The following is a 12000-nucleotide window of genomic DNA, read 5'->3' on the forward strand; positions in this document are numbered from 1 at the left end:
TACACACCTATCAGAATGGCTAAAATTTAAAAATAGTGACAATATCAAATGCTGGTGAGGATATGGAGAAACTGGATCACTAATATATTGCTGGTGGAAATGTAAAATAGTGCAGCCACTCTGGAAAAGTATGGTAATTTCTCAAAAAATACACATGCACTACCCTACCATGCAGCAACTGCACTCTTGGGCATGCATCTCAGAGAAATGAAGACTTATGTTCACACAAAAATCTCTAACCATGTTATACCAGCTTTATTCATCATAGACAAAAAATGGAAATAGCCCAGATGTCCTTCGGCGGGTGAATAGCCAATAAACTGCAGTACACCCATACCATGGCATATTACTCAGCAGTAAGAAGGAACAAATTATTGATATACATAAAAACTTGGATGAATCTCCAGGGAATTATGCTGAGTGAAAAAAGCCACTTTTAAAAAGTTACATGCTGTATGTTCCCATTCATACAGCATTTTTAAAGTGACAACATTTAGAAATGAAGCACACATTCCTGGCTGCCAGGAGTTAGGGATGGATGAGGGGCACAAGAGGGAGGTGGGTGATCATTATAAAAGGACAGCACACAAAATCCTTGTGGTAATGGAATAGTTCTTTATCCTGACTATGGTGGTGGATACACAAACCTACATGTGATAAAGCTGTACAGGACTAAATACACACACACATAAATGAGAATAGTAAAATTAGGAAAATGTGAACATGATCAGTGCATTGCATCAATGCCATTATCCTGTTTGTGATACTGTGCTATAGTTTTGCAAGAAGTTATCTTTGGAAAAATTAGGTAAAGGGTACATGGGATTACTATGATTTCTTACAAATGCAGTTTACAATCTAAAATAATCTTATCAAAAATTTCCATTAAAACAAAAAAATACATAGATATTAAGTATGGGAAACCTTATACATTTCATGATTCAAAAGGAACCATAAAAGATTCCTTTCCACAGTATGTCTATAGCAGAATACCTTCAACAAAAATGCATCATATCTGAAACAGGTATTCTAAGATAATACTTTAAGATCAAAGTTTTAATTCCCAAATTAAACCCAAATCCCAAACTAACATAGTTTCCTTCAGATAAGATAAGAGAATATTTATGGCCAAAGGTTATCTCACATTCACTACATTCATAAAATTTTTCTACTATATCTGTTTCCTGATATGTAGGAAGGTTTGGCTTCTTGCAAAATGCACCAGTATACTGATTAGTTTTATAGGCTTTCTTTCCTATATGTGTCTGTTGATGCTCAGTGAAATCTGGCTTCTTGCAGAATATCTCCCAGTTTTCATTAGAGTCAAATGTACTCTCTCCTTTATAAGTTCTCTGAGTGTGAGTGGAGAGTGACTTTCTGCTGAAACTCTTCTCACTCACGTTACACTCAACGTATTTCTCCCCCACCAGAACTCTACGGTGATTAATTAGAGCTGACTTTTCCCCAACAGACCTCCTCCCACAGTCATTAAATTCACAGCGACTCTCCCTTATGCAAGGTCTGTGGTGGACAAGAAGGGTCAAATTATTAGAAAAGGTTTTCGCATATTTATTATACTCACAGGGCTTCTCCCATGAGCATGCTCTTTTATGGGTATGAGGGCTGCCTCCTCATGGAAGGCTTTCCTGCATTCATTATATTCAGAAGACTGCTTCCAAGTCTGAATATTGTGATGCTGAAACAGGTCCTCGTTTCCACGATGGCTTTTCCAATTCCATCATATGCAAAAGGTTCCTCTCTGGAATGAGGATTCTCATGCTTGGTACAGAGGTGCAATTTCCCATGTGTATTAAACTCCTCTGGTTTATTTACAAAAGAGTTTCTATTACTAATAATTAATTCTGAAATATAATTCAAACTCATTCCATATGGGTCACATTTACCAGATATTCTTGATGAAGCAGGGTTTGTGTCCAGATAAAATGTTTTTCCTAATGTACTACTCCTTGCCTGAGACAATGTTTTGCTGTTGATGAACTCGACTTCCTGCAGATGCTGGTCTTGGTTTTCCTGGCTCTTCTCCACCAGGTCATCAACTATGAAGAAATCTAGAATGAGAATAATTTATCATAGTTTATAAATGTTAACACAGGAAAAGGAAATGTATACTCAAATGTCTTATTATAACCCAGCCTTTGGTTGTGAAAGTGATCCCAAAGGCATCATCCTTCTTGGCTCCCGTATGTGTGGAAAAAAACAAATAACTTGCAGTAGGGGAAAATTACAGGGCCTCCAGCAATAAAACACAATAATCTGACCTTTTGCCAATGTAACTTAAAAAAATGGATAGAGAATTTGAAATAAACATAAACAACAATAAAACAAATGTTTGACTAACTGCTTGGTCCTGGAATGGGGAACCTCACAGAAAACAGAATCAGCCCAACAAGTCAAAAAATAGTAAGTAGAAGCACAAGGAAAATAGTAGATAATAATGTAAGGGGAGATCTCAAAGCAACAATTAGATGGAGATCTAGATGGGGACCTCATCCCCTCTTATCTATTTTACATACAACCACCAAATTAAATTTCAAAAATAACTAATACACACATTCAAAGGAAAATTCTACTATGTGGGCTACATATGCATTCCGGCTGCAATTCACAAAAAGCACTAATGACCAATGTAAGTACACATTCAGGCTGTTCTTACAACAGGGTCAGATGCATACCTTGAGTCATCTAGTATATCATCTAAAACTCAGTCTGAGGATCACTTATACAACCAATTAAGTCATCATCATTAGAGTGTAGGGTACTTCTCTTTGCATTTGTCTTCTGATTTGTGTAATAATTGTCAAAAGTCTTCCTCTTGTCAATTTTCTGCTCTTTGACATTAAGGGCAGAAAATGAAAAATTCTGAATTCTCAACTGTGTTCAATGAAATCTCAAAAAGAAAGAAAAACTATAAAGATGTTGTCTCCAGGCTTCTCTTTTTTTATAATTTTTTTGAGGAGGTACTGGGGAGTGAACCCAGGGCCACATGCATGCAAAGCAGATGCTCAGTCACTGAGCTACACCTGCTCTGCTCCAGGCTTCTTTTATACCTTCATCATAGCCGTCACAATATTTTAGGAAATTCAATAAGAAAGCGGAAGGATGATTTAATAATGATAATTTACTTCCCTATTGTAAATATTATAATTTTTTTAGGTATCGGCAGGGGATTGAACCCAGGACCTCGCTTGTGGGAAGAAGCCAGTACTCAACTACTGAGCTACATCAGCTCCTGCATTATCTTTCTAAGGAAATTCATCATTCTTCTATTTTCTTAGCATTTCAGTCTATTTTCACATTGTTGGACATAATTAATGAGTGGTGTTTAAATAGCTGCTAAGGTGATAAAATAGCAAACTGTTTCAAATTTAGGAAAAATAAGATCAACTACAATCTTACAATGTTTCTTAGATTATAAATGGGACCAAGTGGCTCATATGGTAATTGCAAGATAGGTTTTATTCAATTAAAAAACCATAAGTAAATTTCCTTTGTTCATTCAAATTAAATTTTTATGAATTATAAAAAAATATAAAAGTCAAGAAACCACAATCATTACACAGAATTGCTCAAAAAAAAAAAAAAACCTCAAAAACTAAAATTGGTCACACTGGAGCCCTGGTGGTATGGCTCTCAAACACCATGCAGCTAGATTTTTAAAAGTCCAATCTGACAATATCTTTTAATAAGAGAGTTTAGACCCTTTCAGTATACTGTAATTACTAAAATATCTGGATTTGGTTTCCTGTTTCATTTACAGTTTCCATGTGTTCATCCCATTGTTCATTTCCATTGTTTCATTATCTTTTTTTAGTCTGATCCAATATACGTGGTGATTTCCTTTCTTTTCCATTTTCTTCTCTTTAAAACTTTTAAAGCACTCTTGCTGCTCCTGTGGGGTGAACTGTGTCCCCGAGCCCCACATCTGTTAAAACTAAGTCGGGCCACTCGGGAGCCCGAGGCCGGAGCTGTGATCCCGCCCACTGCCAGGCAGGCCAGGCCAGGCCAGGCGCGGGTCAGTGAGGCACCTCCATCAGGCCAGGCGCGGGTCAGCGAGGCACCGCCATCAGGCCAGGCGCGGGTCAGCGAGGCACCTCCATCAGCCAGGTCTGCAAGGAATTCAACAAGAAGACAAACGACACCGCAGAAGGCATTCCTCTGCCACTAAGATTTCTGCAAAGCCTGACAGGACATTTGAAATCAAGGCTGGACAACCCACTGTTTCCTGCCTTCTGGAATTGAGAAGGGGCCCGGCAGAAAGAGAAAGGTGGCAGGCCTGGTGACCTTGAAGCACAGGAATGAGGTTGCCCACATCAAAGCTCAGGACAATGCCCTTCCCTGCAGACATGCCCTTGTCCTCGGTTGTCCACTCCCTCATCGACTCTGCCTATTCCCTGGGCTTTCCTGTGGTGAAGGAACTGGCAGCTTTCCAGAAGAAGTGAGCCATATTTCTGGCTGCTAGAAAGAGGCAGATTTAGCAACCTGGGCAGAAGCAGCCCAGAAATGACCTCTACCCCCCACATTCCAGGGCTTTTAAATTATACATTTGTACACATATGGCTGAACCAAGGGATCAACCCTATACAAAGACCATTGTCACCCAGAAAAATAAAATGAAAGTTTAAAGTTGTGGGAGCAAGCAGGTGCAGCTCAATGGTTTGAGCACTAGTTTCCCAAGTACAAGGTCCTGGGTTCGACCTCTCTAAAAATCAATCAATCAATCAATCAAGTTTTAAAGCTGTACATGTTACAAACTTGTATCATTTTCCAATTAAATTTTATCATTCCTATTTAACAATAAAATTTCTTCTAAACAATTAGAGGATGTTAGAACACGATTCTGATTGGCTTATATGCTACCATTTTTCAACATTTTATGTTTATTTGTGTCCTTTCTATACTGAACAGAATATTACTACCATTTTATATGACAATATTTGATTAGATAACCTATATATTTGCTTATTTCCTCCCAAAACTGCTGCTTCCCATTTCCCCCATCTCAGTCAAAAGTATCACCATGTATCCAGTGTCTCAGGATAAAACCTCTCAGATTATCCTTGATTATTCTTTTTCATATACCCATAACCCAATCTAACAGCAAATCCTATTTGGCTACAACTTCACAATATATCAAGAGTTCAATCATATCACCTAACTTTCACAATTTCCCAACTAATACAATCCACAATCATCCTTCCCATTGACTCTGGCTAACTGATCTCCCTGGTTTTACTCTTACCCTCTTTCCCCAACCCTCTGCCAGCATTTCCACTGCCCAATAGCTAGAGATTTATATCAATCAGAGCATGTGCTCGCTTGCTCAAAACCTTCCAAAGACTTTACCTCATTAGGATAAAATTACTGAATTCACAATGGCCAGTAAGACCAAGCATAACCGAGCCCCAACTACTACTGATATCATCTCTTACACGCTCCCCAGACACACTCACTTCAATATACAGCCTTGTTCATTGCTATTCTACACTCTGATCTCAGCTTGGTGGCAGGGGGTATACCATCTAGCCAGAATATTCAGAACCCACTGGCTCACTTCACCCAAATTTGTGTTAATCATCACAGTGACCTCTAAGAGGCCTTTTCCTAATTGCACTTTCATAAACAACACACCACATTACATTATCTTCTACCATTAGAATGCAGGCTTCACAACAGCAGAGTCATGATATTGTCAGCAGCTATCTCCCTAGCACACAGATATAGCTGGCAGGCGTTAGGTATTAAATACTTGTTGAATGAATACATTAACAGTTAAAACAGGACAACTGACTGATACACCAATGTACATAGCCAAAAGGTGGAAGCAACCCAAGTGTCCATCAAAAAGTAAATGGATAGACAAAAGGAGTATACACTGTGTGTAGTATATACACACTGTGGAATATCACTCAGCCATAAAAAAGGAGTGGAATTCTGAGACATGTGACAACATGGATGAACCTCAAAGACATCATGTTGAGTGAAATAAGACAGACACAAGAGGACAAGTATTGTATGCATCCACATCTATGAAATACCTAGAATAAGTAAATACAGAGAGACAGAAGACAGATTAGAAGTTACCAGTGCTGGGGAATTGGGGTAAATTGGGAGTTACTGCTTAATGCGTACAGAGTTTCTATTTGGGGTGATGAAAAAGTTCTGGTAATAGATGGTGGTGCTCAAAGAACAATATTGTAAAAATAATTAACATCACTGATTCGTACACATGAAAGTGGTTAAAATGGGAAATTTTTTGAGGTATATATGTTACAACAATTTTTTAAAGGCAAATAAAATGGATACAGAAAGAATAAAAAAATACCTGTAATGAGATAAGCAAGGACTGGATTTTTGGAAGGGAAAAAAAGAGCATTTAGCTATTATCTGCAAATGTGATACATGCATCTGAGGCAGGCAGGCCAATTATTCTCAGTCACCTCCAAAGTTCTGGTAATTCTAAGGAAAGGTTCCTGAAAATTCAGAGATGCCAGTGTCTGAATGAACTCCCTGGTTGTGGCTCCCTGTGTACTCGCTAACTCACCTGGGAGGCTCTGGCTTTGGCTCTCTTCCTCTAACCATGGCTCCTCTCCTTGCTCCAACTTGAAGATCACTTCTGCTTTGGTTACACAATACCCTGTGGATGGGAAATGACAGTGTTTGGGCCAGGTGGCCTGAAGTTCAGGATTTTTAAAAGAGGACAGGGCATGCCCCAAGAAGATAGAAGCTTAACAAAAATAGGCCCACTTGAACATTTCACTGGAGAGAAGAACACAAAGTTTTTATAGTGTCCAAAAGGAATCAATCAGTTTCTGACTCCTGAATTTCAAGCTTATAAATCATTATCTCTACAAAGAAACCATGTATATATCTGCAACTAAAAAAGGAAACAAATGTTATTGGGAGTTAGATAAAACACAACCTCTACCCACTGAAAGGAGGTGGCTGTAGTTCTCCAGCATCATGTCCCTGTACAGGGTCCTGTGAGCAGGGTCCAGGTGCTGCCACTCCTCCTGGGTGGAGCCCACGGTCATGTCCCTGAATGACAGTGACCCCTGGAACAGCACATTCATATTCAATGTAAACTGACTGAACCTGGATTACATACAACATATGTTTGGTAATTAACACTTGTCACGTTAACTGTTCATAGATGAAGAGAAACTGCGACATAGGATGCCTACTACAAATATTATATGTTGTGGAAAATGAGAAATCGCTCCCCACAACATATAACATAGTATAAGGATTCTTCCAGGGCACTAATTTTATTTACACATTTTCACACTAGGTCCTGTCATCATGCCACAAGCTGTCCCAATTCCTAAAAATATAAAGATGATTAAGAAAATAATCTGGTCAGAGGCATAAATATCAGCAATAATTATTACAGTAGAATGCTAAAAATATCTGAAAGGTGGACAAATAATTGCAAAGGAAGAAGAAAAGTTCTATTTTGAACTATCAGACTGAGCTCCATTGAGAAAAAAAGCTTTGAGTCTTGACCCATAAATCTTGTGTTCCTTATAAATATGGACTGACTACATCAACAAGGGCTTGGAGGCATAAAAATACTTGATAAATTAATGGAACTAAAAATAGCACAAGATGATAGGAGAATAGGGTTTCAGATGTATTAAGATAAAGCCTCACAGAACTTCAGGAGAGATGGCAGGGAGTAGAATTCCAGGGCTCAGTCCTTCTACCAAAACAACTATTAAAGAGGCAGAAACTGTCTGAAACAAGAATTTTGAAATCCCAGAGACCAAAAGAACTATGTACAGCATCCAGGGAAGAGTGGGAGGACGAGGCTAAAAAATTACAGTAAAGAACTGTAAATCACCCTCTCCACTCACAGCATCTATCAGTGCGCACTCCCCATTCTCACTGCAGGCCGCCATGGGGTCCAGCCCCTGGCTATACGGTGTTGACAGAAAGAGACATAAAAATCCTCCTCACCAAGAAGAGGGCTGGGCACGGCTGATCAATGGATCATGGCCTGTGATTAGCAATTTGGATTGATCACTGGGTCCTGGCCTTGAGGGCAGCTATTATTTCAACCCAGCCCAGGACAAAGGTGGTGGCAGCCACTGTTCAACTCCCATTACAGCCTCCCCCAAACCCAAAGACTGCAGCAGGCATTGTTTCAACCCTCCCCAGACAGAGGAGATTTAAACATGGAGCGCCTCCTCAGGGGCTGCAGGAGACAATTAGCTGATGGGCTATATTTGCTGGGCAGGCCGGAAATGTTCAGCTTTGGGGACATCGGAGAAGCTCTTAGCATCCTTCCTTATCCCCTCTATAGGGCATGCGGAGGCAGCCTGCACCCGTTCTGTGGATCCCTGACCCTGTTTTGGTTAGTAAAGACCGACTTGGGAAAGTCCTCTGTGGGGTGACCCTCCTACCAGAATTTGCTCCAGGCAAAAGTAGCATGAGACAATGAAACAATGTAGGAAACTACAAAGGCAGAAAGTCTGGGACAAAGTCCTGCCAACTTGAAATATCCAGGAAAGGGAAGTATGTCCCCTCTCGGACAACCAAACTCCTATAAACAGGTAAACTCCAAAACAACTAACAAGCAAGAGCCCAAAACAGAACAGAGACCCAGAACAACAGGAAAAACAATGCATGCTGCTTTTGCCTTGGCTAGATGCCTGCCTTACAAGAGGGCTGAAGTTCAAAACATATGTCTGATCACCATTTGGTTACGAAAGCAAGAAACAGACATCCAAGGGAGTAAATTTCAAATTTAACATTTAAAATATTAAAATGTACCATGGGAAAAAAGAGTACAAGAAAAAGAAACAGGAAATGATGGCCCATCAAAAGGATGAGGACAAAAATCCAAAAAACATCAACAAAGAAAATAAGAATGTGGACATATTGAACAAAGCCTTTAAAAAAAATTCAAAAATACTCAAGGATGGGAAGCAGTTGTGGCTCAACTGACAGAGTGTCTGCCTACCATATGGAGGGTCTAGGGTTTAATACCCAGGGCCTCCAGACCTGTGTGGTGAGCTTGCCCATGCGTAGTGCTGCTGCATGCAAGAAGTGCCGTTCACACAGGAGTGTCCTCCACATAGAGGTGCCCCACGTGCAAGGAGTGTGCCCTGCAAGGACAGCTGCCCCACGTGAAAAAAGCACAGCCCACCCAGGAGTGGTGCCGCACACGGAGTGCTGATACAGCAAGATGATGCAACAAAGAAAGCGACACAGTTTCCTCGTGCCAAGTGACAAGAATGCAAGTGGACACAGAAGAACACACAGCAAAATGGACACAGAGAGCAGACAATGGGGAGAAGGGGAGAGAAATAAATAAAATAAATATTTAAACAAATAAAAAAATAAAAATACTCAAGGAAATAAAGGAAAGTACAGAGAAAGAACTAAAGGATATCAAGAAAACCATGAATGAACAATATGAGAGTCTAAGCAGAGAGATAGAAATTTTGAAAAGGAACCAAACAAAATTACTCAGGTTGAAGAACTCAATAACTAAAATAAAAAATGCCCAGGATTTCTGGCAGAAGAAAGAATCACTGAACTTGAAGACAAGTCACCTGAAATGAGTCAGTTGAGGAATAGAAAGAAAAAAGAAATATTAAGTGTGGGACACCATCCAGCATATCAATATACACATTATGGGGGTCCCAGAAGGGAAAGAAGGAGAGAAAGTGGCAGAAGGGATATTCAATGAAATAATGACAGAGAACTTCCCAAACTTAACAAAAGATATGAATATGCACATCCATTAGTATAACGTGCTAAAATGCAAATGCAAAAAAAGTTATGATAAATCTATGGTTTTGGACATAAAATGTGCAAAGATATAAGTGGTAACAAGTACAAAAAATTGGGGGGATGACAAAGGGGAATAGGAAAAATATATATGCATGCTATTGAAGTTAAGTTGGTATCAAACCAAACATGATTATTGTACCTTTAAGATGTTCAATTTTAACCCTATGGTAAGCAAAAGGAAAACAGATGAAAATTTATCTAGATAGAAAGAAGGCACTCAATATGGTACAAGAGAAGAAAGATAATAAATATAAAAGTAGGCTTTAATGGAACTGGGGGGAAATGGTAGAAGACTTACAAAGGCCAAATAGCAATATGGGAGAAAAAAGTCCTGTATTATCAATAGTGACTTTAAATGTAAATGGATAAAACTCTCCAGTCAAAAGGCAGAAATTGGCAGAATGAATAAAGAAGGATGACTCAACTGTAAGCTATCTGCAAGACACTCACCAAAAAGTCAAAGATGCAAGTAGGTTGAGGGTGAAAGGATGAAAAAATATATACCACGCAAGTAGTGACCAAAGTGAGCTAGGGTGGCTATACAACTACCAGATGAAGTAAACTTTAAGTCAAAAACAGTTATGAGGTGCGAAGCAGATGTGGTTCAAGAGACTGAGCTCCCATCTAAATACAAGGGAGGTCATAGGTTCAGTTCCTGAGGACTCCTGGAGAAGGCGAGCTGGCATGATGGGCAGGCAAGGTGAGCTGATGCAACAAAGAGACACAAAGAGGAAAGACAATGAAAGATACAACATACCAGGGAGCTGAGGTGGCTCAAGTGATTGAGCACTTCTCTCCCACATGGGAGGTCCCAGGTTTGGTTCCCAGTGCCTCCTAGTGGAAACGAGCAGACACAGAGAGCAGGCAGTGAGCACAAACAATGGGGGTGGTGGTGATGAATAAATAAATAGATCTTTAAAAAAAGTTATAAGGGATTACAATGGTCATTACATACTTATAAAGATCTTGGACAATTCAACAGGAAGATGTAACAATTATAAATATATATGAACCAAACAGCAGAGCCCCAAAATATGTGAACTAAATACTGACAGATTTGAAGGAAGAAATTGACAGTTCTACATTAATAGTAGGAGATTTAACATACCACTCTCAATAATGAATAGAACATACAGTCAGAAGATCTATAAGTACTGAACTTGGAATGATATATTAAAACAACTAGACCTAACAGACATATATAGAACACTTCACCCAATAAAAACAGAATATACATATTTCAAGCACACATGGGTCATTCTCCCATGGATAGCCTCTATGTTGGGTCAAAAGTCTCAGTAAATTCAAAAATATTGAAATCATTCAATGTATGCGCTCTGAACACAATGGACTAAAACTAGAAATCAATAACAGAGGGAGAAATGGAAATTTCAAGTATGTGGAAACTAAACAACATACTCTTAAACAATCAATGGGTTAAAGAGAAAATCAAAAGCAAAATTTGGATATCTCTTGAAGTGAATGAAAATGAAAATGTAACATACTCAAACTGACAGGATCCAGCAAAGGCAGTGCTGAGAGGGAAATTTATAGCTTTAAATCCTTACATTAAAAAACACTTCAAATTAGAAACCCAACCTCAAAATTAGAAGAGCTAGAAAAGGAAGAGTACACCAAACCCAAAGTGAATAGAAGGAAGGAAATAAAGATAGGGGGAATAAATGAAATAGAAAACAAAAATACAAAGGAAACAATAAAACCAAAAGTTGGCGCTTTGAAAAGATCAATAAAGCTGATCTTTAGCTAGACAAAGAAAAAAATGAGAAAGGATATGTATAACAAAAATCAGAAATGAAAAGGGGAACAACACTACTGACCCCTGCCGAAATTAAAAGGATAATATGAACAACTGTATGCCAATAAATTAGATAATATAAATGAAATGGACAAATTCGTAGAAACACACAAACTACCTACATTAACTCAAGAAAAAATAGAACATCTCAGCAAACCAATAACTAGTAAAGAGATTGAATCAGTCATCAAAAACCTCCCAACAAAGAAAAACCCAAGGTATTTTCATTTTCATTACAATAATAATAATAATAAACAAACCAAAAAATCACACAAACGAAAAGAAAAGCTCAGGACCAGATAGCCTCACAGGGAATTCTACCAAACATTCCAAGAAGATAACTTCAATTCTGCTCAAACTCTTAC

At 38.8% G+C, this 12000-nt stretch overlaps 1 protein-coding gene across 1 annotated transcript in view; it reads right to left on the reverse strand.

Moving 5' to 3' along the window:
* Window positions 1–232: 232 nt before the first annotated feature.
* The window catches only part of LOC131278791 (putative zinc finger protein 487), a 56080-nt gene continuing 44312 nt past the window's right edge, over window positions 233–12000 (reverse strand). Inside the window, 4 exon segments of the mRNA XM_058299258.2 lie at window positions 233–1621; window positions 1624–1719; window positions 1722–2069; window positions 6563–6655. Of these exon segments, the coding sequence (XP_058155241.1) occupies window positions 996–1621; window positions 1624–1719; window positions 1722–2069; window positions 6563–6655 (1163 nt within the window). The 3' untranslated portion in view covers window positions 233–995.

This window comes from Dasypus novemcinctus, chromosome 6 (genome assembly GCF_030445035.2).
Source record: "Dasypus novemcinctus isolate mDasNov1 chromosome 6, mDasNov1.1.hap2, whole genome shotgun sequence".
Lineage (NCBI taxonomy): Eukaryota > Metazoa > Chordata > Mammalia > Cingulata > Dasypodidae > Dasypus > Dasypus novemcinctus.